Consider the following 26,578-nt stretch of genomic DNA (forward strand, 5'->3'; position numbering starts at 1 on the left):
CCGCCGCGGGAGAGCGCGTCGCTATTGGCTGTGGGGGGTGCCTGTTGCTGGACGGCACATTCGGTTGGTCAGCGCAGCCGCAGACTCCGCCCACAATCGCGGGCCGCGCTCTGGGCGCGGGGTCAAGCTGTCTCCGACTCAGTGTCTGAGACTGCGAGAGGGTCGTAACCATGAGGGGTTCCTGCGAGAGGTCTGGGGAGGATGAAGAGCAGAAAGAAGAGGCTATGGCGGCCTGTGGGCGTCTTTCAGGGGTCCCCGAGGCCGAGCAGGGTCCCGAGGCCAATTGGGACTCCGACCTGGAGACGGAAGGTGCTCGGGGGAGGGGGCAGGCCCGACTCCTCCCCTTTAGGGGTCTTCTCCCGCAGGGGTTGGGGGAGGCGGGCTGGGGCTAAGGGGGCAGGAGACCCTTGTCCAGCAGGGAACGTACCCGTCTGCGGGGCGTCTCCAGCCCCCTGCCTTCCCTTCATTGCTCCTAGAAGCATCAGGTTAAAATGCAAAATCCCGCCAGACAGTGCACCAAGGGCTGTCCCACCCTGAAATGGAATCAGAGCCGGTTTTCCTGTGCCCTGAAATGGAATCAGAGCCGGGTTTTCCCAATCCACAGGAAAAACTAAGCTAATGGATGTATGGAATTTAGAACTATCTCGGTTTTTTCTCCCGTAAAATGTTTACAAAACATTTGTGGCCTGCAATCCAGGTTAAAAGACACAGCATGCAATTTGGCATCAGACAGGCAGAGGCCTGACTCTGGCAGGATTAGCTACCACCACTAGCTGTGGGATGCTCAGCGCAGGCCAGCCACGACTTCTACTACAAACAACATTGGGTTGCTTGGGCTCATATTTATTAATAAATAAATATATAAATAAATTATTTATTTATTAGAGCCAGGGTCTTGCTCTGTCACCCAGGCATCAGTGCAGTGGCAGGATAATAGCTCACTGCAGCCTTGAACTCTGCACTCTAGTGAGCCTTCTGCCTCAGCCTCCTGAGTAGCTGGGACTACAGGAGACCACCACGTCTGGCTAATATAAAAATGTTTTGGCTGGGTGGGGTGGCTCTCGCCTGTAATCACAGCACTTTGGGAGGCCCAGGCAGGCAGATCACCTGAGGTCAGGAGTTCGAGACCAGCCTGGCCAACATGGTGAAACCCCGTCTCTACTGAAAATACAAAAAACTAGCCCAGTGTGGTGGGTGGCGCCTGTAATCCCAGCTACTCGGGAGGCTGAGGCAGGAGAATTGCTTGAACCTGGGAGGCAGAGGTTTCAGTGAGCCGAGATCGTGCCACTGCATTCCAGCCTGGGTTACAGAGCAAGACTCTGTCTCGAAAAAAAAAAACAAAGAAAATTTGTCTAGCTATGTTGCCCAGGTGTCCAGCTTTCTTTTCATAGCCGTATGACTTTAAGGAAAAAATTTGCGTTGCCTGAGGCTTGATGTCTTCATCTGTCATATGGGAGCAGTGGTCCCAAGAAGCACAGGAAGCAGTGCTTCTAGAGGCAAAACATAGGCCAGGTAGTGACACAGGGCAGGGGAGGACACAGGTGGCTGTAGCTGTGCAGGGGTCCACATTCGTACCCCTGTCTCCTACCAGGCACCAATGGGCTTGGAGAACTGGTCAGGGACACACTGTACCTGAGGTCTTGCCGGGCCCATAGTGTTGTGCCCATCTCCTGCTTTCTGCGCCAAGGGAGCGCCCAAGAGCTGAACCTCCGGCACCGTGGCCTGGGGCCCCAGGTACCACTGGAGGGACACTGTATCCAGGCTTACGGGGAGAGGCCTCGGGAGACAGCAGCCATGACACTCCCCAGCTTCTGCCTGTGTCAGTCATGCCCTACCCTCCACATCTGGGAGACAGATGGGATTGAGGCTGTGACAGGTGGCCTTAAGGGTTGTGGATCCTGCAGGCTCCTAACCCGCTGGGGGGTCAGGAAGAGCTGGGGGTGGGGGGAGACCTTCACAGAGCCTAAAAGGAGAAGCAGGTGTTGCTTAAAACAGGTGGGAAGGGGAGGGCTTTCCAGCTGGAGGACGTGGAGTGGGCTGAGCCCTGGAGCATGAGCCAGGATAGTGGCCAGTGTGTTTGCTCTGTCTGTCCCAGGGCGCCCGGGCTCTGGCTTCCTCATTGAGCTCCAATCCATATGTCAAGCGGCTGGACCTTCGAGACAATGGGCTCTGTGGGGTGGGTGCAGAGGCCCTGGCAGGTGCCCTGAGCAAAAGCAGCAGCATCCATGGTAGGTGCTGGGTTTGGGGCAGGTGGGCAGGCGTGTCCTCCTTTTCCTCAGGGATGTGCCTCCATCGTTGAAAGCTGGGCCGTGTCACCTGGGGCCTGCTGGTGTTGCTGGTGGATAGAAGAGGGGCCTCATCACAGGAGGGGGCATGTGGGGTGGAGTTAGACCCTCTGCTGTGCAGCCAATGCCGGATAGAAGTCCTTTCCTCACCCACCCCACACCATCACTCCCCTCCCTTGCTGGCCAGCATCCCCCTCTTCACCTAGCACTTGGGAGACTCCCAGTACCTGAATGCAGGATGGGAGAGTCCTTCCACACAGAGAGGTGGGAGTTGGGCATTGTAAGAAGCAGGTAGGCAATGTGGGAGTTTGATGGGGCTGGATCCAAATGCCAGTTCTGCCACTGAAGAGCTGGATACCTGGGCAAGCAGCTTAACCTCTCTGAGCTTCAGTTTCTGATCTGTGAAATGGCCCCCACAATACCTTATGGGCTTGGGGCTGTGGTGAGCATGAAGTGAAATGCACTCCTGAAGTGGTCAGAAGAGTGTGTGACCCATGTAAGTGCTCCATGCATGGCCACTTGGGCTATTATTGCCAATCCTGGCAACGGGGCTGTGAGGGCTTCTGAAGTGGGTGGTGATATCACTGCCAGACGCAGCCATCGACGGTATGGCTGCCCCCCACCACAGCAGTCTCTACAGTACCAGGAGGTAGGTGGTTTTAACCGCTTGACACAGAAGCTGGTGGGCACACAGGGAGGGGGAGGTCAGGGGCAGAGGGGAACCAGCCATTGGGAGCCAGAGCCACCATGCAACCCCAGGACAGTTAACCTGTAAGGCCCCTTCCTCAGCCTCAGACCTGGAGGTTTGGGGGATGGCAGAAGTCGGGGGGTGCCTGGCTTTGCATCCCACTGGCCGAGGAGTGGTTCTGTCCCCCAGATGTGGACCTGTCGGAGAACCAGCTGGGAGTGGCAGGAGCCCAGGCCCTCTGTGCCGCCCTCACAGTGAACCAGGCCATGCGGAAGATGCAGCTGTCAGGGAATGGCCTGGAGGAGCAGGCGGCCCAGCACCTTGCCGAACTCCTGCTGGCCCACACAGACCTGAAGTCCCTGGACTTGAGCTACAACCAGCTGAATGACCAAGCAGGTAACGCCTGCACAGGGCACCATGGCCATGAAAGCTCAGCTTCCTGGGGCAGGGGTGGGTGGGGGTTGGCAGGACCGCGCTGCACATCGCCAGGGAGCATGTGCTCTGGTTCCTGCTCCCCACACCCCACCTTGCCCCACTCCTCTTCCACTCCAGCCACACGGAACTCTTCATTCCTTCCACCAATATCTCATTGCGCGCTGCTGTATGTGCTGGGCACTGACTTAGCCACCAGGGATCCACCTTGAACAAAACCAAGTTCCTGACCTCAAGGAACAATGTTAACAACATCATTCTGAGTAATTATTGGTGTTACAAAAGAAACAAATAGTTTATGATTCTAGAGAAGAACAGGGACCCCCCTACTTTAAAGAGGTGGCTGGGGAGGCCTCTGTGAGGTGACATTTAAGCTGAAATATGCAGAGTGGGAAGGAGTCAGCCATGGCAAGATCAGAGGGAGAGCATTTCAAGCAGAGGAACAGTGAGCATGCGGGCCTGTTTCCCAGACTGGCGGACAGCAGTGTGACTAGGCTAGGGAGCCAGGGAAGTGTGGCCAGGCTGTGAGGTGGAGAGGGCAGAGGGGGCTGCAGGGCTGTAGGCTGTGGCAAAAACGGTGAAGATTTTGTTTGAAGTGAGGTAGCGGATGTGATTGGGATTCCTTGATCTCATCACTGTCATGCCGCTGAGCATATTCAGGAGCTGTCTGCTTTGCCAGGAATTTGCACTTCTACCTGCCTCTCCTCAAATGGTCCAATAATGGTAGGGATCACCTGAGACCCTGGGTTAGGCATGCAGATGCTGACCCTGGACCTGCTGAACCAAGCTCTTAGGGGAATGCTGGTGAATCTGTATTTTAATGGTTGCCCCAGGAGAATTGTCTTTTTATTTTTTGATACAGAGTCTCACTCTGTCGCCCAGGCTGGAGTGCAATGGTGTGATCTCTGCTCACTGCAGCCTCTGCCTCCCAGGTCCAAGCGATTCTCCTGCCTCAGCCTCCTGAGTAGCTGGGATTACAGGTGCGTGTAGTACGCCTGGCTAATTTTTCTATTTTTAGTAGAGATGGGGTTTCACCGTGTTGGTCAGGCTGGTCTCGAACTCCTGACCTTGTGATCTGCCCGCCTCGGCCTCCCAAAGTGCTGCGATTACAGATGTGGGCCACCGCGCCTGGCCGAGAATTGTTTTTCAGAAGCACTCCTCTGTCTCAAGCTGCTTAGAGCAAGTGGGGTGACATCAGCCTTGGCCTGTGAGAATTGCCTCTGGCATGTAACTGCCAGAGAACCAGTTTGCCTTCTAAGAAAATTATTGCTAAAAGTCAGTGAAATTAAGTGAGGCGGCCGGGCCCGGTGGCTCACGCCTGTAATCCCAGCACTTTGGGAGGCCAAGGCAGGTGGATCACGAGGTCAGGAGATCGAGACCATCCTGGATAACACGGTGAAACGCTGTCTCTACTAAAAATACAAAAAATTAGCCGAGTGTGGTGGCGGGCGCCTGTAGTCCCAGGTACGTGGGAGGCTGAGGCAGGAGAATGGCGTGAACCCAGGAGGCGGAGCTTGCAGTGAGCCGAGATAGCACCACTGCAGTCCGGCCTGGGTGAAACAGCGAGACTCTGTCTCAAAAAAAAAAAAAAAAAAAAAAGTGAGACTTGGCAGGGCACTGTGCCTATCTGTAATGCCAACACCACTTCGGGAGGCTGAGGGGCGAAGATTGCTTGAGGCCAGGAGTTAGAAACCAAACTGGGAAACATAGGGAGCCCCAGTGGTGACAACAAATGATTAAAAAAATTAGCCCTGGGCAACAGAGCGAGACTCCATCTCAAAAAAAAAAAAAAAAAAAAAAAAAAAATTAGCCCCAAGTGGTGACATGTGCCTGTAGTCTCAGTCAGGAGGCTGAGGTGGGAGAATTGCTTGAGCCCAAGATGTCAAGGCTGCAGTGAGCCGTGATTGTCCCACTGCACTCCGGGGTGGGCAACAGGGTGAGACCGTGTCTTAACAACAACAAAAAATACTTTCTTTCCTCTTTAGTGCCTGTTTCCCTGTTATGATGTTAAAAGCAGGTGCTGTGATGTGCAGCTGGTTTCTGGCTCTTCTGCAGGCGCTTTCTTGTGTGTATAAATGTTCACTTTGGTGTTCCTGTGAGGGTTGTGGGATGACCGCTGGAGGGTTCTGTTCGGCCATGTTGCTCCGCCTTCATCTCTAGGTCTCGCTATTTTGCCCAGGCTGGTCTTGAACTCCTGGCGCCAAGAAATCCTTCTGCCTCAGCCTCCTGAGTCGCTGGGACCACAGGCTCACACCACTGCCTGGCTTTCACCTTCCTTTCTCTACCACCCCCATCTCCTCTCTACCACAGCTGTGCCAGCCCTGTTGCCTCTTGCCTAGCCTATGGCACCAGCCTTCCATCTGGTCCCCCAGCCTCTTGCCTCTGCCCCCACCCAGCCCAGTCTATCCTGGACACCTGCCACTTGCTGAAATGCTAATCCAGCCTCATCACTTCCTAAGGCCCTCCCTGACTCCTTGCCACTTGTATGTGCTGCCTAAGCCCCTTGGCTTGGCACACAAGGCCCCTCAGCATCTCTCAAGTGCCCATTACTCCTTCCTCACCTCACTGGCTTCCCCCTCCCCAGCCCCAGCTCCAAGCCTGCATGCATTTCCACAGGTGCCTCTGCCATTTGCAGTTTCCTGTGTCTCCTCCCCACTGTGCATGCACACACCCCTGGGGAATTCCTCAGTCCTGAGTTATCTCCTCTGTCCTCTTTCCTGACTTCCCCCAAGACAGGCTGGCCACCACTCTGTTCTCACGCCTCCCCCTTTTAGTCTAAATGAATAGCTCACATCCCATACATTTGCATTTGTATCTCCCCCATGAAATGTGAGTTCCTTAAGGGCACCGCAGGCCCACATTAGTTTCATGTCTGTGACCCTCCTGCCCAGCAGAGGCTCGGCACGCAGTGGGCATCAGTGTGATCTTTTGAAGGAGTGAAGAGAGTGAGTCAGAAGGTCTCTCTTGGTGTTTCTGAAGGGGAGACACTTGGACCAGCCCTGGCAGAAAACACAGGACTCACCGAGCTTAACGTGAGCTGGAATCACCTCCGGGGCCCAGGAGCTGTGGCATTTGCCAGGGGACTGGAGGTATGAAGCCCCCACCTAGTCGGCCCTACAGCCTGTCTGCTGGGGCCTGTCTCCCAGGGGCCACCTCCCTGTCTCTGCAGCTCCTCGGAAATGAACCTTGGATCTTTTAAGCACAGCTTAAAGACTGTTTCTTTAGGTGATTTTAATTTTCCTGGCTTCACTTAGTGACCACAATACACTGTGCTCACCGTCACATACTTTCCTAAAGGGTCACTGTTGAATATCTTGCACCTTCCCTAGACACCATAGACACCCAGCTGGGAAGGGACATCTGTGCAGTCCGGTGACACACGCTCACTGTTGGGCATACGCAGGTGGTTTCCTGAGATGACACCTTGCACCCTTGGATGCCAGCACAGCCTCTCAAACACCCACCTGTTCCCTTCCATGTTGTGGTTCATAGGGCTCGGGAATGGGTGGCTCAAGCTGGTGCTAGGGTGGTACAAGGTGTCTGCAATGTCCCCAGTGCCAGATACCCTGTGGGGCCCTCCTCAGGCCATGGCAGCTGCTGTCTTGCCCTGATACAGGGGCTGACCTTGGGGTCCTGCCCCACAAGATGGCATGTCACACTCTGTCTTGCCAGAGCACCTACCCTTCTCCCCATCACAGTACCCTGGACAGGTTTCATCCAACAGCTGTTCACTGGATCTTGGGATCCCTGCCCTCTAGAGCCATTAAGTGGGTGTGGAGTCCGATCAATGTTTCTGGGGCCTGCTGCTGCTCTGCACACGCCCCTCCCAGTCTCTCTGAGGGCCATTCACGTCTACACCGGTCCTTTCCTGTTGTGCTCTGGGCCACTGGGCTCTGTTGACCACCATCATCCAAGCTGCAGCCACCGGGGGGTCTGCATGGCACTTTCCTGACCCTTCCTTGGAGCCTCTCCCCTTCTGCCCTTTATCTCTTATCTTTGCACCTCAGGGCTCCTGGTCTCTGAGGCTGTGGCACCCTGGCTTGCTCCACTGTCAAATGGGGTCCCGTGACTTCGCTCTTTGGTATTCTAGGCAAACATCTTCCTTAAAGTTCTAGACATCTCATACAATGGCTTTGGGGATCCTGGAGCCTCTGCGGTGGGTGAGGCTCTGAAGGCCAACAACGTGTTGGAGGAACTCAACATGAGGTGAGGATCCCCGGGGGGACACCTCAGGAATCATGGGCTCCATGATCTTGCTGCTGAAGCACACAGTCTACCCGTGATGGGGATTCCCGTGATGGGGCTTGAGCCACAATCCCAGAGCAGCTCTGTCATCCTTATCACTGGAGTTTATAATTTTATTTATTTATGTAAAACAGCATCTTGCTTTATTGCCCAGGGTAGAGTGCAGTGCTGTGATCATGGCCTGCTGCAGCCTTGGCCTTCCCGGCTCAAGCACTCCCACCACCTCAGCCTCCCAAGTAACTGGGACTACAGGAGTATGTCACCAAGCCTGGCTAATTTTTTCTTTTTTGTAGAGACAGTCTCCTGCTGGCCTTGAACTCTTGGGCTGAAGCAGTCTTCCCGCCTCAGCCTCCCAAAGTGCTGGAATTACAGTCATGGGGAGTTCATCGTTGTTACATAGAGACCTGTGATTCCTATAGCACAGGCGGATGGCTGCGAATTGCACACGGTGTATAAAGCATCTCCGGCAGAGCCTGGTGCATGGTGGGTGCTCCATGCAAGCTTTCCTCCCTTGCAGAAGACGAGCCAGGGCCAGGTTCTGTGGCTCACACCTGTAATCCTAGCACCTAGGAAGGCTGAGGCGGGAGGATCCATTAAGGACAGGATTTTGAGACCAGGCTAGGCAACATAGCATGACTCCATCTCTATGCGAAATCTAAAAATTGTCCATTTCCGGTGGCATACACCTATCATTCCTGGTACTTGGGAGGCTGAGGCAGGAAGATTGCTTGAGCCAAGGATTCAGGAGTTCAGGCTGCATTGCAACAGAGCAAGTAAAACGAGCCTAGTCTGGGTGGGGCAAGGCAGGACCCTGACAAGTGGGCCCCAGTGCCTGTTTTGCTCAGCACGTGGCTACTGGAGCATGCCCTGTGTGAGGGGCTCCTCCAGGCCAGGCAGTGTCCCAGCCTAGCCAGGAGGCACAAGCCCAGAGGGAAGAAAAGAGGCGGATGCCAGGGAGGTCACGGGCCAGAGGCCAGGGAGGTCATGGGCTGCTGTGGCTGAGACCCTCCCCAGGGGCAGCTCCCTGTGGGCGAGAAGGCCCCACTCAATCCTGCCCAGCTTTCCTCCCCATGGGAGGAGCTAAGACTGGAGGCAGCCACGGAGGCTGAATACGGAGGTGCAGCCAGAGCTGGGGTCTGAGAAGTCAGAGAGAAGCGGGACTGACTCCGGAGTCTGAGAAGTCAGAGAGAAGCGGGACTGACTCCGGAGTCTGAGAAGTCAGAGAGAAGCGGGACTGACTCCGGAGTCTGAGAAGTCAGAGAGAAGCGGGACTGACTCCGGAGTCTGAGAAGTCAGAGAGAAGCGGGACTGACTCCGGAGTCTGAGAAGTCAGAGAGAAGCGGGACTGACTCCGGAGACAAAGTGGTCCAGGGCGGTGCTGAGGCCTGGAGTTTGGGAACGGCAGGAGGAGGAGAGGCCTTGAACATAAGCTAGGTGATTTTCTGGAACAGGCATTGTAATGGTGATAGGCATGAGGTGTCAGCTGGGACAGAATATGTGGGAGCACTTGCAGAGCTCAGAGGAGCGGCAGCTGGTGTCCACCAGGACAGGGACGCTTTAGGCGTGTTTGCCGCGTGATTCCTCTGAACGGTGTCATCTCCACCTTTTACCTGTTGATCTGTCCAGGGTTCCTGGGGTGTGAGTGGAGGGAACAAGAGACCCAACCTGGTGGCTGCAATGGCAGCTCCAGTGGGCACCCTGGGGCAGTGAGCTCTGCACCACTGCTTGGAAGGTTGCACAATGCATGTGCCTGTTGTTTTTGTTGCAGCAACAACCGCATCTCTGCGATGGGAGCCCTGAGCCTGGGCCTGGGCCTCCGGGTCAACCAGACGCTGAGGATTCTTGTAGTGAGTGCTAGCCTGATGACTGAGACCCCAGCACAGACCTGCCCTGTAACAGTCCACAGAGATCCCTCCCCCACAGCCCCCACCCAGGGGCAGCAGGCAGGTGCACACAGGCTGGCTCGCTCCCTTGCCACTCACCCTGAATCTGGGGCCTGGCCCTCCTCTTCTCCCCTTCATCCCTCCCAGCCTCTCTCCCACATCTTCTTGCTGCCCTTCCTCCTCTGTGGGCTGGGGTGCTGCTCTGCTGAAGGTGGCTGGGCACCCCTTGTGTCTCCCTCATCTTCTCCCCTGCCTTTCCTCTGGCCTTGCTGGGACCCAGGCCCCACCCAGGTGTTCTGTTGGCCACTGCTCAGGCCCACCTGAGGCCTGGTGTTCCCAGCTGGGGTTCCTTCCCCTGGGTTTGCAGGTGGGGAGGGAGTGCTGAGCAGGACAGGGAGCAGAAGACAGACACAGGAGGGAGGCAAGCTGGGAGCAGGTCCCCAGGGGACCACTGTGCCCACAGCAGGTACATGCTGGGGGACAGTATTGCCAGCTGGGTATGGACACCCAGCTCTGTCGGCCCTCAGCTCCCCACCCTAGCCTTACTGGGCTTCTCCCATAGCTCTCCTCCCCTGCTCCCTGCCTCACAGGAACCTGGGCCTCTCTGAAGCATAGACCTGCATTTCGAGTCACCTCGTAGACAGTCCTCTAAATGTCCCAAAGACATGTGGGAATGTGAGAGTCCAACCTGAACGCATACCCCCCTCTAAGGGCCACCTCCTGGTGGGGGGCTCCTTCTTCCTTCTTCCCAAGTCACCAGCTGGGGCCCAGAGCCTGCCTGCCCCTCCCTTTTCCACACCCTCCCTCCCACCTTCTGCAGGGGCTCACCCTGCTGACTCCTCCCTCTTCTGACTTCCTCTCTTAGCTTGTGAACTTGCGGGATTCCTGGCTGCGGTTCTTTCTTCCCAGCTGCTACCCAGGACCAGAAACATGCCCTGCTTTAAAACTGTTGGAGTTTTATCCCCTCTGGATAAACCCAAGCTTCGAGTGCATCATGTCATGCGGAGCTAGGTGTGGTGGCTCACGCCAATAATCCCAGCACTTCGGGAGGCTGAGGCAGGCAGATCGCTTGAGGTCAGGAGTTTGAGCCCAGACTGACCAACATGGTGAAACCCTGTCTCTACTGAAAACAAAAAAATGAGCCAGATGTGGTGATGCACACCTATAATCCCAGCTACTCTGGAGGCTGAGGCAGGAGGATCCTTTGAACCCAGGAGGTGAAGGTTGCAGTGAGCTGAGATCTCACCACTGCACTCCAGTCTGGATGACAGAGCAAGACTCTGTCTCAAAAAAAAAAAAAAAAAGTAACATAGCATGTCATGGGGGATCTGGGCTCTGCCAGCCCCTCTCTTCCAAGTTCAGTGCTCTCACCCCAAGCTTGGAGTATACACACACACACACACACACACATACGGTACTATTTTTTACCCCTGCCTTTGTTCCTCTGCTGTTCTTGCTGAAGTGTCCAGCTCTGGCCACCTCACCTGGGAAGCTCCGCTGAGCCCTGCCCAGATACACCTCCCCTCCCAGCCTTTCCCTCCCAGGGGAGCTGGTGCACACTCACTGCGCTGATCACACCACATTTCATGATGCTTCCTTTCCCTCCCCTCTCCCCAGCAGGCAAGTTCTTAAAGGCAAGGGTGTGTCTTGTGTGTCTATATCAATCGGAGGCCTCTCCCTTCCTTTCTTCCCTGACCCAGCAGCCTCATCAGAGCATTCTGTCTGACTATCTGATGGAGACACCTTCTGAGCCGAGACAGTGTGGCCATAGTGGCTGTGTCCTCAGAGATGAGGAGCCCCTCCTTCCCTTTCACATTGCTCTCTGGCCTTCCCGGACCTCGCTTCTCGCAGCTTTGTGTGTGTGTTTCTCAGGTGTCCAGGAATCCCATGCGAAGTGAAGGCTGCTTTGGTCTCCTCAAGTCTGTCCAGGACAATCCAGCCTCTGCCCTGGAACTGCTGGATTTCTCAGTAAGAACATTTTATAAACCTCGTTTCTGATCCTCCCAGCAGCCCTGTGAGGTATCATAATTTTAGAAGAAGAAAGTGAGGGTTAGAGAAATCAAGAGCCCTGCCCAGCTACACGGCGTGGCAGAAGCAGAGTTGCAACGGGACTTGAATGCAGGCATGGGGCCACTCAGCTCTGCCCCCTCCAGACTGCTGGTTCCACGGGATCTCACCTGGGGCACCTGCCTGGGTTCTTCATTGGCTGAGAGAGGATAAGTGGCGGTCTGGGCACGATGCTCCCTATCCACTGAGGTTTCGATCTGCAGGCGCAGCACCTGCAAGGCTGCCCTCTGCCCCTCCCCCGACTGTCTGCAGGTGGACTGTGGTGCTGGAAGCTTCACTTGAGTGGCTGTGAGAGAGATTAGGATCCCTTTTCATTCAATTTTGCCACTTTTTTTTGAGTCAGGGTCTCACTCTGTCACCCAGTTGCAGTGCAGTGGTGTGATCGTAGCTCACTGCAGTCTCAAATTCCTTGGCTCAAGTGGTTCTCCTGTCTAAGCTCCCCAAGCAGCTGGAAGTACAGGTACAGGTCACCATACCTGGCTAAATTTTTTAGAGATGGGGGCTTGCTATGTTGCCCAGGCTGGTTGCAAACTTCTGACCTCAAGTGATCCTGTGCCATGGTCTCTCATGTCTTGGGTCAATTTTGATTTTTTTTTTTTTTTTTTTTGAGACAGAGTCTCACTCTGTCGCCCAGGCTGGAGTGCAGTGGTGCTATCTTGGCTCTCTGCAACTTCCGGCTCCCAGATTCAGGCAATTCTTCTACCTCAGCCTCCTGAGTAGCCAGGATTACAGATGTGTGCCACCACGCCCGGCTGATTTTTTTTTTTTTTTTTTGGTATTTTTTTTTTAGTAGAGATGGGGTTTCACCAGGTTGGCCAGGCTGGTCTCGAACTCCTGACCTCAGGTGATCCACCCACCTCGGCCTTCCAAGTGCTGGGATTACAGGCATGATCCATTGCGCCTGGCGAATTTTGATTTTTTAATGTAGAAAAAGTGCCAAGTGAGATGGCTCACACCTATAATCTTAGCATGTTGGGAGGCTGAGGTGGGAGGATCCCTTGAAGCCTAGAGTTCAAGACCATCCTGGGCAACACAGAAAGATCCCCATCTCTACAAAAAGCTTTTTAAAAAATTAGCCAGGCATGTGGCACATACCCGTAGTTTCGGGTACTCAGAAGACTGAAGCAGGAGGATCACCTGATCCCAGGAGTTTGTGGCTTCAGTGAGCTATGATTGTGCCACTGCACTCCAACCTGGGGAACAGGGCCAGATTCTGTCTCAAAAAAAAAGGGAAGGAAACAAAAAAAATTGAGTTACAAATCAGTGCTGATTCTAACCCTGATTTTTTTCAACCCAGACTTGAGTCAAAGCCTGTCCAGAAATGTGTCTGTGTAGTTTCAATTCTTCAGGTTTGGGACAACCGATGTCAAACGTCCTTACCATTTCCTTCTAATGGCCTGTTCTTGCCTTAACCATGTGCCTGCTGCTCTGAGAATTCCTGTCAGCACTGGATCTGTCATTCTAAAAGAAATAGAATGTCATATGGCATTATCCTGCCCAAATATACACTTACTTGTCACAATGTATGGTCATTATCAGAAGCCCCTAGTCTTGTGGGAATGCCATGGGCTTTGGAATCAGTTCAGGGTTGGGACCAAATCCTGTGTCTATCAATGTGAGATCCTGGACAAGATTCTGAGTCAAAGAATCATAAACGATCAATCAATAACTAGCCTGGGATGGGCATGATGGTTCACGCCTATAACCCCAGGACCTCGGGAGGCCAAGGCAGGTGGATCACCTGAGGTCAGGAGTTCGAGACCACCCTGGCCAACAAGGCAAAACCTGTCTTTACTCATAATACAAAAATTTGGCCGGAGTTGGTAGCTCATGCCTGTAATCCCAGAACTTTGGGAGGCCGAGGCAGGCAGATCACCTGAGGTCAGGAGTTCGAGATCAGTCTGGCCAACATGGTGAAACCCTGTCTCTACTAAAAATACAAAAATTAGCCGGGCATAGTGGTATGCACTTGTAATCCCAGCTACTCAGGAGGCTGAGGCAGGAGAATCACCTCCAGGAGAACCCAGAGGCAGAGGTTGCAGTGAGCCGAGATCATGCCATTGCACTCCAGCCTGAGCAACAAGAGTGAAACTCTGTGTTGTAAAAGATAGAAGAAAAATTAGCTGGATGTGGTGGTGCTCACCTGTAACCTCAACTACTCGGGAGGCTGAGGCAGGAGAATTGCTTGAACCAGAAAGCGGAGGTTTCAGTGAGCTGAGACCATGCCAATGCATTCCAGCCTGGGTGACAGAGCGAGACTCTACCTCAAAAAAACCCAAAAAACAAAAAAACAAAGAAAAACAATTAGCCTGAATTGAATATTCTATCTTCTATTCCTTAACTGTTGTTATCTGTTATCACTAGTATAATCTGACTAGCCCAGATTTTATTCTGAGCTTTGAGGGAAATAGTTTTGAAGACTTACAGTTCAAGGAAAATCTTTCCCTGGGCTCAGACTTGTGTTTTTGTGAAAAGGGGCTAACGTCTACCCCGTAAGGCCATCATGAACATAAGCTGAGATGACAGACCTAAGGGAAAGGCCTTGCACAGAGAAGGACTCAATCAGTGCCAGTTCTGTTCTTCACAACCCCTTGGTTTTTTGTTTTTGATTGAGGAACAACATCTATGCTGAAAAATGCACAAAGATTAAGCATAGAGCTTGGAGAATTTTCACAAACAGCATAGGTGTCTATGTAACCAGCCCCCAGATCTGGAAATACAGCATAGCCGGGCATGGTGGTGGGCACCTGTAGTCCCTGCTATTCTGGAGGCTTAAGCAAGAGGATAGATAGCTTGAGTCCAGGAACTCAGGGATGAAGTGAGCTATGATTGAGCCACTGCACTCCAGCCTGGTGACACAGTACGATCCCATTTCTAAATAAATAAATACAGCAGGCCTCTAAATATCCCCCATTGTCCCCTTCTCTCCTGGATCTTACTAGTTTGCGGGTATGAGACTGTCATCCACAGGGGAGAAGCCGCCCGAAGGAGCTTCTCTGAGACCTTGCGTGTGTGAGTGAAAAATGGTGAAGTTCTCAGATAGTGACAAAGTTCATCCTTGTAATGGGTGTCTCCTTAGGATATCCAGGTGAACGCAGAGTTTGATGGCCTTGCTAGCTCAGTGAAGGGAATTCTTCCAGAACTCTGCATAAAGACTGGCGCTTGCAGAGTGGAGTATAAAAAGGAGTTGCTGCCAGTCTTCAGATCAGCCCTGCCAGCGTCTGTCCCTAAGTGACCTTGGAGTGTGGCTTCCTCATCTCCAATCAGCTGCTTCGACCTCCAGGGTGAGGAGCTCTTTGACTCACGAGGCTTTGTTACCACTTGTGTCTGCACTGAGTCCCCACGTCAGCCGTGTGCTAAGTCCACACGGTGCTCACACACCTGTACCCTCCTCTGTGCCCCACGGACCCTGCACTCATCTGGGCCTTCATGTGCTCTCACTCATTCCTGTCACACAAACCCCTACTGAGTACTGCACATTGAACTGGGCATGGTATCCAAGATGCCCAAGCAAGTCCCTGCCCTCCCCATGTTCATGTTCTGGTGACCTCAGGAAACTATTAAAATATAAGGAGGGGTGCACACTCTACTTTTGAGAATGCAAACAGGCACAGCCTTTTTGGAAGGCAATTTATCATCATGCACTGAGAGCCTCAAAACTGCCTGTGCCCTTTGATACAATCATTTGACTAATGTGCTCTAGAGAAATAACCAGAGATGCATAAAAGACTGATGCCTAAAGATGCTCATGGGGCCGGACGCGGTGGCTCACACCTGTAATCCCAGCCCTTTTGGAGGCCTAGGTGGGTGGATCCCTTGAGGTCAGGAGTTTGAGACCAGCTTGACAAACATGGTGAAACCCCAGCTGTACTAAAAATACAAAATTAGCCAGGCATGATGGCGCACACCTGTAATCCCCGCTACTCAGGAGGCTGAGGCAGGAGAATTGCTTGAATCCTGGAGGTGGAGGCTGCAGTTCTCACCATTGCACTCTAGCCTGGGCAACAAGAGCAAAACTCTGTCTCAAAAAAAAAAAAGATGCCCATGGAAATGCTGTTTATCACAATGAAAATTGGAAGTGTCCCCAATAACAGGGGATTGGCCAACTAAAATTTGGATATGTTAAATGTTAAAAGCAAATGTTAAAAGCCACATGCTCCAAGAACACTTAACAATTCATGAAAATACACATGATTAATGTTAAGTGAGAAAATTGGGAAGAAAAAAATCACATGGCAGCTGGGTGCAGTGGCACGTGCCTGTAGCCCCAGCCATTCAGAGGCTGAGGTAGGAGGATTGCTTGAGCTCAGGAGTTGGAGACCAGCTGGGGCAATACAATAAGACCCTGTCTTTAAAACTCAATCAATCAATCACATGGCTTGTCTGACAGTTCCTCAAAAGCTTAATCATAGAATTACCATATAACCCATTATTTCCATTCCTAGGTATATACTTAAAAGAAATGAAAACATATGTCCCCACAAGAACTTGTGCACGAATATCCATAGCAACATTATTTATAATATTCTAAGAGTGAAAATGCCCACCAGTGGATAAATGCAATGTGGTATATCCATACAGTGGAATATTATTTGGCAATAAAAAGGAATTTGAGGTGATAACAATGTTCTAAAATGTATTGTGGTGATGGCTACATAACTGCATATTCTAAAGGCAATTGAATTATAGATACTTTAAATGAATGAACAGTATGGTATGTGAATGACATCTCAATAAAACTTTCGAAAAGAAGGAAAAGTACTGACACATGCTAAAAATGGATGAAACTAGAAAACATGATGCTAAGTGAAAGAAGCCAGTCACAAGATCACGTGTTGCATGATTGCATTTATAGGAAACATCCGGAGTACACAAATCTATACAGACAGAAAGTAGATTATAAATTGCCTAGGTGTAGAGATATAGAAGGATTGGAGGTTGACAGGTAAAGGATGTGGATTTCTTTGGGGGGTGATAAAAATGTTCTAAAATTGATTGTGGTGATGTGCAACTCTATGAATATGCTAAAAACCGCTCGATTGTACATTTTAAATGGGCAATTTATGTGGTATGTGAATTACATCTCAAGAAAGCTGTTGCAAAAAATATCATACGGGTTGAGCCTAGTGGTATTTAAAAAGTATAAATATGGCTAGGCGCGGTGGCTCACGCCCATAATCCCAGCACTTTGGGAGGCCGAGGCGGGCGGATCACGAGGTCAGGAGATCGAGACCATCCTGGCTAACATGGTGAAACCCCGTCTCTACCAAAAATACAAAAAAAATTAGCCAGGTGTGGTGGCGGGTGCCTGTAGTCCCAGCTACGTGGGAGGCTGAGGCAGGAGAATGGCGTGAACCGGGGAGGCGGAGCTGGCAGTGAGCCGAGATCGTGCCACTGCACTCCAGTCTGGGCCACAGAGCGAGACTCCGTCTCAAAAAAAAAAAAAAAAAAGATTACAATACCATATTTTCCCCATAGTTTTTCTGTGTTTAGATACGCAAATCCTTACTGTACAGGTTGGTAGCGGAGGGACAATATGCTGTACCATATGGCCTAGGTGTGCAGTAGGCTGCACCATCTAGGCTGGTCTAAGCACACTCTATGATGTTCTCACATCAACAAAATCGCCTGATGATGCATTTCTGAGAACGTATCCTAGTCATTGAGCAATGCGTGCCCCTACTGAAGAGCACTTTGTGATGCGGGCTACAGCTGGGTTCCGTGCACGATGTGTTGCTGGAGCCATGAGGAAGGGGAGGGCTATGGACTGAATGGTGTCCCCCTCAATATTAGACGCTGAAGCTCTAGTCCCCATTGTGACTGTATTTGGGGCCAGGGCCTATAAGAAGATGGTGAAGGTTAAGTGAGGGCATAAGTGTGGGCCTTGATCCAATAGGATTAGTGTCCTTATAAGAGACCAGAGAGCTTGGGTGCTACCTCCCCCGACCCTGTGGGAGGACGTGGTGAGAAGGTGGCTGTGTGCAAGCCAGGAAGAGAGGCCTCTGGGACTTTTAGCCTCCAGAACTGTGAGAAAGTAAATGTCTGTTGTTTAAGCCGCTCAGTTGATGGTATTATTTTATGGCACCTGGAGCTGACTAATACTGAAGGATTCACCCTCCTGGGGAGAAAGGGCAGTGGGGGCAGTGGCCTCCTCTGGTTTCCCTGATCCTCTGCAGAACTGCCTGCCTGCCCCTTCTCCTTGTGCCAAAGCATCCTTCTAAGAGCAGACCTGATCGCACTGTTCAGAGGCCCCCAAAGCCCACAGAAAAGTCCCAACTCCTGGACCTCATGTGTTCTGTCCCACTGGGGGTGCCTCTTCTCAGGAGGGAAAGTTAAGGGTCTGCTTGACCACCCTCTAGGGAGATGCCAGAATGGGGTGCTGCATTCCAGTGATGAGCTGGGGGTAAGCCTGCATGTCTCCTCCTGCACTTTTCCCAGAAGTGAATACACAGTGGATATTCAAGAAAGTAAAGACTGTCTTTTAAGAATGAATCAGGCTGGGCATGGAGACTCACACCTGTAATCCCAGCACTCTGGGAGGCTGAGGTGAGCAGATCACTTGAGGTCAGGAGTTTAAGACCAGTCTGGCCAACATGGTGAAACCCCGTCTCTACTAAAAATACAAAAATTAGCCGGGTGTGGTGGTGGGCGCCTATAATCCCAACCACTCAGGAGGCTGAGGCAGGAGAGTTACTTGAACACAGAAGGTGGAGGTTGCAGTGAGCCAAGCTCACTCCACTGCACTCCAGTCTGGGTGACAGAGCAAGACTCGGTCTCAAAAAAAAAAAAAAAAAGGAAGAATCAGGCTCAGCGCACTGGCACATGCTTGTAATCCCAGAAATTTGGGAGGCCAAGATGGGAGGATCACTTGAAGCCAGGAGTTCCAGACCAGACTGGGCAGCATAGTGAGACCCCCGTTTCTACAAAAAACATTTAAAAATTAGCTGGGCATGGTGGCATGTGCCTGTCGTTCCAGTTACCTGGGATGCTGAGGTGGGAGGATCACTCAAACCTGGGAGTTTGAAGCTGCAGTGAGCCGTGATTGCACCACTGCACTCCAGTCTGGTTGAGAGAGTGAGAACCTGTCTCGAAAAAAAAAAAAAAAGAATGGAAGGATCAAACTGGGCATGGTGATGCATGCTTGCCTGTAGGCCCAGCCTACAAGGGACGCTGAGGCAGGAGGATCATTTGAGCCTGGGAATTTGAGCCCAACCTGAGCAACATAGTGAGATCCTGTCTAAAAAAGAAAAAAAGGAAGAATCAAATAATTGTTCCAAAGTCTTTCAAAATGAGTATTGAGTCCCAACTTGGCACTTTCCTGAGCAGGGATATGTCTCCTCTCCTTCTCACCAAGGAGCCAGAAACTCACCCCTTCTCACTAAAAAAGTGAGAAAAATAAAAATAGCTCAGAGTACTTTGAGCTATGTGAGGTAAGCAGAATTTATCAGGTCCGGAGACATGAATATGGGACTTCAGGCAGGGCATGATGGCTCACGCCTGTAGACTCAGGAGGCCAAGGTGAGCCCAAGGTGGGAGGATCACTTTAGTCCAGGAGTTTTGAGACCAGCCTGGGCAACATCAGGAGATCCTTGTCTCCTCAAAAACTTAAAAAAAAAAAAAAAAAAAAAGCTGAGCATGGTGGCACACACCTGTAGTCCTGAGTCAGGAGGTTGAGGCTGCAGTGAGCTATGACCATACCAGTGCATTCCAGCCTGGGTACACAGCGAGACCCTGTCTCAAAATAATAATAATAATGTGCTGGGTGCAGAGGCTCATTCCTGTAATCCTAGCTCTTTGGGAGGCTGAAGTGAGTGAATCACTTGAGGTCAGGAGTTCGAGACTAGCCTGGCCAACATGGTAAAACCCTGTCTTTTCTAAAAATACAAAAATTAGCCAGGTATGGTGGTGCATGCCTGTAATCCCAGCTACTTGGGAGGCTGAGGCAGGAGAATCGCTGGAGCCCAGGAGGTGGAGGTTGCAGTGAGCCGAGATCATGACACTGCACTCCAGCCTGGATGACAGAGCAAGACTCTGTCTCAAAACAAAACAAAAAAATAATAATTATAATAATGAAAAGAAAAAGAAATGAATATGGGACTTCAGTAACATATTTCTTATCCATGCCCGGGGGCAATTGTTTAAAGGCATTTTGTTCCTGACTAGCTTAACCCATTATCTTCTTGTTTCTGGAATTTAGATACAAAGAATAATGTATAGACAACCAATAGCTTATGTTGTTTTAATATAAATTCTTGTGGCCAGGGAAGCTGAAGTGATAGGATTGTTTGAGGCCAGGAGTTGAAGACCAGCCTCAGCGAGACCCATCTCAATTTTTTAAAAAAGAGCAATTCTTGGTAAACCACTTAGGAACTGCCTCTTCTTTTCTCTTAAAAACAGCGTCTCTGGCCAGGTGCAGTGGTTCACACCTGTAATCCCGGCACTTTGGGAGGCTGAAGCAGGCAGGTCGCCTGAGCCCAGGGGTTTGAGACCAACCCTGACAACATGGTGAAACCGTGTATCTACAAAAAATACAAAAAATTAGCTGGGCATGGTGGCACATGCCTGTAGTCCCAGCTATTCGGGAGGCTGAGGTGGGAGGATCACCTGAGCCTGAGGAGGTTCAAGGCTGCAGTGAGCCATGATCTCACCACTGCACTCCAGCCTGGGCAACAGAATGAGACGTTGTCTCAAAAAATAACATAGGCTGGGCACGACGGCTCACGCCTATAATCCCAACACTTTGGGAGGCCGAGGCAGGTGGATCACGAGGTCAGGAGCTCGAGACCAGCCTGACCAACATGGTGAAATGCCGTCTTTACTAAAAATATAAAAATTAGCCAGGCATGGTGGCACGTGCCTTTCCCAGCTACTCAGGAGCCTGAGGCAGGAGAATCGCTTGAACCTGGGAGGCGGAGGTTGCAGTCAGTCGAGATCCTGCCACTGCACTCCAGCCTGAGCTACAGAGTGAGACTCCGTCTCAAAAAAAAAAAAAAAAAAAAAAGAGAAAAAAAAGAAAAACAAAATAAATAAAATAAAATAAAATAAAAACAGCATTTTGTAACTGCTGCTAATTAAGAGTGTATATTCAAAGCAACTTGAATCTCCGCTCCAGGGCTGAAGGTCTTAAATGTGGCAATAATAAACTTTTTTCTTTTTTAAGAGCTCTGTCACTCAGGCTGGAATGCAGTGGCACAATCACAGCTCACTGTAGCTTTGAACTCCTGGGCTCCAGCAATCCTCCCACCTTGGCTTTCCAAAGGAAAAGGGATTACCGGTGTCAGCCACCTCACTCAGCCTTCTCCCTTCTATTTACCTTCTCCCTTCTATTTTAGTTTGTTATTCTCCCCTTTTAAGAGCTTCTTCCTTATAGGTTTAACCCTGATAGGCAGACACACTTTGTTCTCATTCTCTTTTTTTTTTTTTCTGTCACCACAGAATATTTTCCATGCCATAGAGTTTCAAACTGTCTTGAAATGAACGGGTTCACATTTATGTGCTGGTTCACAGAGTGAGTATCTCTATCCATGTGGGGCAGGCGGGTGTCCAGATAGGCAACGCCCGCTGGGAACTGTACTGCCTTGAACGTGCAATTCAGCCTGATGGTCAAATGCCAAGTGACAAAACCATCGGTGGTGGGGATGACTCCTTCAACATGTTCTTCAGTGAGATTGGGGCTGGCAGGCACGTGCCCAGAGCAGTGCTTGTGGACCTGGAGCCCACTGTGGTTGATAGGTCCTCGGGCACTGGATGGCAGCTTTCCTGGGAGGGTGGGAGAGCATTGGTAAAACCCTACGTGGGCTCCTGTGAATCCCCCTGCAGAATGGATGGGATAGACAAGCATATGCCCATGGCATCGTTAGGGCAGAAACTGAAAGTTTCATGTTTAGTGTATGTGAGACTCAGCTCCTAATTTAGGATGTATGGGAAAAGCTGCTTTGCCAGCAGTAAGATGGGCTGTGGAGAGATTCCCTTGTGGCTGCCTCAGCCCTGCACAGGTGGCCCTGCCTGCAGGGTGTGGGGCATTGATTCCCTCCTGAATGCTGTGCACTGTCTCATGCTGGTGCATGAAGAGTCTTGATGTGCATCTTAGGCATAGAAGGTAAGTACAGAACATCCATTTCCTTCATCCAGATTAGAAGTCCCAGGTAGTTTCCAAGGAGAGCTGCAAAGAGATAGTACCTTTCAGTGTCCCCCAGGAGGTGACAATGTCACATGAAAGCACGTGGGACCCAGGCCACACAGGTTGATGGGACTGCCCTTCAGAAGTCACACTGATCTGGTGACTGTCCAGTTTGTAAGAGATTTTTAACTTATAGCCTTTGATGTAGTAGCTAAGGGTAGGAAAGATGTATGTACCAGTAGAATTACCAGTGCTGGGGGACAATGCGAGAGCTTATTTCCCTTCACTGGGAACTGTTTATGCTGACATTTATTTATTTATTTATTTATTTAGAGAAAGATTCTTGCTCTGTTGCCCAGGCTGGAGTGCAGTGGGACGATCTCGGCTCACTGCAACCTCTGCCTCCTGGGTTCACGCCGTTCTCCTGCCTTAGCCTCCCAAGTAGCTGGGACTACAGGTGCCCGCCACCACGCCCAGCTAATTTTGTTTTTGTATTTTTAGTAGAGATGGGTTTTCACCGTGTTAGCCAGGATGGTCTCGATCTCCTGACCTCATGATCCGCCCGCCTTGGCCTCCCAAAGTGCTGGGATTACAGGCGTGAGCCACCGCGCCCGGCCTGTGCTGACATTTATACAAGAACTGACTTTAACTTCCTAGAGCCTTAAATTGCATTTGTGGTTGGTTATCACAGAGACATTTTCTACCAGACACCACCACTGTTGACCTACAACATGTAGCTCATGTACTTTGAACAGCATGTACTTTGTAGAAGTGAACAGTCCTGGAACGTGTTCACCTTGGTGTACAGTAGGCCTTAAAGACTCACAGCACATGTGGTCTCTTTGTAGGTGAAGTGCACACAGGGACCTACAGGCAGCTCTTCCACCTGGAGCAGCTGATCAGTGGGAAGGAAGATGCAGCCAATAATTACTCCAGAGGCCATTATACCATCGGCAAGGAGACCTTGTCCTGGACCGGATCCACAAACTGGTAAGAAGAGAAGGCTTCATGTGGACGTTGTCCTGCACAGGAGAATAGGCCTTGGATGGTGAAAGGAAGGTTATTTTCGCAGCACTTAGAGCAGCATCTTCAGTCCGACTAAGTCTGCAATGTCTTACTATGAAGTGTGCGTGTTGATTTGTGCATAGATCTGTATTGTCTGCTTTTCTCTGCTTCAAAGTGGGATGAGTGTTCATTATGGATAGTCTGAATCCGTAGCAACTCTCAGAGGCAAAGAGAAGTGGCCCCGGCTTGGTGGAGGTTGGTGGTGTGGCTCCCACGGGCATTGGCTCACGTTGTCTGGTTTCTCTCAGGCGGATCTGTGCATGGGACTGCAGGGCTTCCTCATCTTCCACAGCTTTGGGGGTGGCACCGTCTGTGGGTTCATGTCTCTGCTCATGGAGCGGCTCTCGGTGGACTACAGGAAGAAGTCCAAGCTGGAGTTTGCCATTTACCCAGCCCCCCAGGTCTCCATGGCTGTGATGGAGCCCTGCAACTCCATCCTGACCACCTACACGACCCTGGAACATTCTGACTGTGCCTTCATGGTCGACATGTCAGCGCAACCTGGACATCGAGTGTCCCACGTACACCAACCTCAGTCGTCTGATTGGGCAGATCGTGTCCTCCATCACGGCCTCCCTGTGATTCGTTGGGGCCCTGAATGTGTACTTGAAAGAATTCCAAACCAACCTGGTGCCGTACCCCCACATCCACCTCCCCCTGGCCACCTATGCCCTGATCATCTCAGCCGAGAAGGCCTACCACGAGCAGCTGTCTGTGGCCGAGATCGCCAGTGCCCACTTCGAGCCAGCCAATCAGATGGTCAAGTGTGACCCTCACCATGGCAAGTACATGGCCTGCTGCATGTTGTACCGAGGGGATGTGGTCCCGAAAGATGTCAGTGGGGCCATCACCACCATCAAGAGCAAGCGCACCATCTAGTTTGCAGGTTGGTGCCCGACCGGATTGAAGGGAGGACTGGGTGATGTGGAGTCCTTGTGCCATCAGGAAGCAGCAGATCTGCAGAATAATGCTGCCCCCAAAGGCCCGCATCCTTTGCGGTTGCTTGTCTGGAACCGTCACCCTGCCCCTGTTCCATGGGCTAGGCTCATGGGCATAAATCAATGAACCAGAGTGATAATTAATTCAGTGGTGTCTTTTGAACTTCCTTTGTGAGTCATCACACTATATATCTGTGGTGAGGTTTTTGTGTTTTTTTAAGAAAAAGGTATTTTTTGGAGGATTTTGGTGCCCCTTGCTTGGACAGCAGAATTTGTGTGGAAAAGATAGGTTGAACTTAGTAGAAATTTTATGGGCATTTTGGGGAATCATGTGGGTGGTATATATATTTTAACTTGGGCATTATTATAAACTGCTCTCACTAAGTCTTGCTTCATCTAAGTATGTCCAGGTTGTGCCAACATATGTCATAGGTGGCTTCGTTATCAACTATGAAGGCACAGTCAGAATGTTCATCTGTAGAAATTATATCCAATTTAAATGTCTTTTGGAGTGTTTGATTTAAAGAAAGACTATCAAGAATCTTTTTGTGACGAAAACAGCACCATCTTTATTTCTCTTTTGGGAAGCCTAGTAATGTTGGCCTGTGTTTGCCTCAGACAGAAAATCTGTCCCCATCTTCCACTGACACATGAAAGAAACCTTGCTGTCCCCTTTCAGCTTTTCCAGGAGTTGGTGACTAAATCCTGTCGCTTCTCCCTCTGCTGGACCTCTGCGTCCTCTGCTTTGCTTTGCTTTCCCTCCCTCCTCTGGCTCAGACATCCACTGCCTCTGGGGAGACCACTGCAGTCAGCTCTAAGTGGGAATTCCTACTCTGGGCTTCTCTTTCTCTCCTTCAGGGGTGAGCATGGCTGCTGGACTAGCCGCCCAATTTTGTAAGTAAGGTTTTGTCTGAACACAGCCACCACTCCCCTTCATTGCAGATCAATTTTGCTGTCCAGCCTCAGAGTGGGGTAGGTGTGACAGAGTCCATGTGCCTGTAAGGCCTAGAATTTGTATGATCTTGTCACTTATAGAACAGGCTTGCTGACCCCTGCTCTAGTTGACCCCATGCACTACTCAGGATGTGTTATTCTCAAGTTCTGAAACTTGGAATGCTTCCCTTTTGGTTCCCACCGTGGAATGTCACTTCCTACTCAAGCAAGCACATGGACTACTCTTGCTGCTGTGGTAGCTTCATTCAAGTGATCTTTGACCTGTCACCTTTGCATATTTCACAGTGGCTTGTTTGGTGGGACAGCAGGGGGTATGACCTTCCCCGTGGTATCACAGTTGTGTACTCACAATCTATCTGGCTGGAAAAAGTTTAGCTACAGAATTTCATTACTATCTTGTAAAACCCTTTGGAGTGAATAATCTATAAAGAAGACAAGTAGTGTACATTTTCAGAGGGAAGAGAGTCTTTACCTGGGCACCTATCACATGTCACAGTTGCTAGGACACAGCCCTTTGGGCAGCTTGGGATCCTGCCAGGGTGGCCACCTCCAAGGCTCTTTTCTCTTTATTCCTTGTCTGGAACTGTCACCCTGCCTGCCACAGAGAAGGGCTTAGTGAGGTTTGTGGGGGTGAATTGAGCATTCTCCTGGTCACCTACAGGGGGTCTTCTGTTTGAGGAAAGGTAGCCACCATTTCTAGGTTTGATACAAGCTTCACGGACCGCTTTCTTCCCCTTCTCCGGCAGGTGGGCATTAACTACCAGCCCCTGACGGTGGTCCCTGGGGGAAACCTGACCAAGTTGCAATGGGCCATGTGGATGCTAAGCAACATCACAGCCATCACCAAGGCCTGGAACTGCCTGGACCATAAGTTTGATCTCATGTATGCCAAGCAGGCCTTTGTGCAGTGGTACGTGGGGGAAGGCATGGAGGAGGGGGAGTCCTCTGAGGCTCGCAAGGACCTGGCAGCTCTGGAGAAGGATATGAAGAGGTGAGCATGGATTCTGTGGAAGTGGAGGCTGAAGAAGGCAAAGAATACTGAGGGGAGGGTGTGGTGGGCTCTCCTGCCGCCCCCAGCATGGCTGCTTTCAAGTTGTTTGCAATTAAAGTTTCTCTATAAAACCAAGACCTCTGTGTGTCGTGCTGCTTGGCTCTGCCTACAGGAGCAGGTGGGACCCCAGAGCCTGCATGGACAGTCAGTGGGGTCCCAGCCCGCCCTGCTGGCATGGGGTTGGGGTGCAGCAGGAGTGTATGTACTTAAGGAGTGGCCATGGAAGTGACTTGACCCAAGAGAAACAAGCCAAGCGTTGAGTGGATAGGTTTCCTAAATTCTAGGAAAGCTAAGTCAGGGTTTCAACTGAATTTGCAATTTTTGGGGCTTTTCTATTGATGGGACGTGCTGGCTAAAAAGAAGAGCCTAGAAGCAGAGTGTTTAAATCTGAGGTCTGTGAATGGGGCGTGTCCATGAAATCCCTAAAGCTGTAGGTCAAATGTGTAAGGTCAGGACATTTTAGAAGGGGGAAAGTGTTACTGAGTTCTCCACAGTATTTGTGACCCACAGAAGGTCACAACACACCCATCCTGACCCCCCACTGCTCCATGGTAACCTGGAAGGCAGCATTTACCCTCCACGCACACACACGGTCACCTTGCCCCTCAGCACTGTCAACTGTCTTGGTAGAAAACCTTGCACCTTTCACTTCAAGTGAAGTGTGTTAACGTCTGTTTGTAAAAGACCTGGGAATCCAGATATCTTTTCTCAGAACCAAAGTCAGCTCCAGAAAGTTGACTCAAGGTGAAGTGACCTGGTTAGTTCAGCTGTGGCACAACCAGGACCTGCATAAAAACCTCATTCTAAGTTTGTGCCATAATATCATCAAAAACTGGTAGAGAACATATGA

The 26,578-nt window shown here is 51.1% G+C and overlaps 1 protein-coding gene and 1 pseudogene across 7 annotated transcripts; both read left to right on the top strand.

Annotated features, from left to right (window-relative positions):
- The first annotated feature begins 129 nt into the window (after positions 1-129).
- LRRC74B (leucine rich repeat containing 74B) lies at positions 130-23,162 on the top strand. Of its 7 annotated transcripts, XR_010111778.1 has the most exons (11): positions 130-309; positions 1,592-1,734; positions 2,096-2,228; positions 3,163-3,369; positions 6,385-6,494; positions 7,496-7,611; positions 9,419-9,497; positions 11,406-11,501; positions 14,680-14,884; positions 22,569-22,710; positions 23,034-23,162. XR_010111778.1 is itself a non-coding variant. In XM_034948779.3 (10 exons), the coding sequence occupies exons 1-9, from the start codon at positions 171-173 to the stop codon at positions 14,833-14,835; spliced, it is 1,179 nt and encodes a 392-aa protein (XP_034804670.1). In that variant the 5' UTR covers positions 130-170; the 3' UTR covers positions 14,836-14,884; positions 16,046-20,035. The 7 variants fall into 7 exon arrangements, 3 of the variants coding, with proteins under 3 accessions (XP_034804670.1, XP_008956889.1, XP_054961806.2); XM_034948779.3 differs by lacking the exons at positions 22,569-22,710; positions 23,034-23,162 and adding an exon at positions 16,046-20,035; XR_010111779.1 differs by lacking the exons at positions 22,569-22,710; positions 23,034-23,162 and having other exon boundaries at positions 10,399-11,501; positions 14,680-14,723.
- Positions 21,075-25,719, top strand: LOC100979069 (tubulin alpha-3 chain-like; annotated as a pseudogene).
- Positions 25,720-26,578: the final 859 nt, after the last annotated feature.

The sequence above is a fragment of the Pan paniscus genome, chromosome 23, assembly GCF_029289425.2.
Source record: "Pan paniscus chromosome 23, NHGRI_mPanPan1-v2.0_pri, whole genome shotgun sequence".
NCBI classification, from domain to species: domain Eukaryota; kingdom Metazoa; phylum Chordata; class Mammalia; order Primates; family Hominidae; genus Pan; species Pan paniscus.

Bases quoted from the DNA above. Each gene is read 5' to 3' on its own strand.
- LRRC74B (XM_055105831.2), top strand. From the start codon at position 171: ATGAGGGGTTCCTGCGAGAGGTCTGGGGAGGATGAAGAGCAGAAAGAA. The intron at 3,370-6,384 runs GTAACGCCTGCA...GTGTTTCTGAAG, and splicing joins CCAGCTGAATGACCAAGCAG to GGGAGACACTTGGACCAGCC. The intron at 7,612-9,418 runs GTGAGGATCCCC...TTTTTGTTGCAG, and splicing joins TTGGAGGAACTCAACATGAG to CAACAACCGCATCTCTGCGA.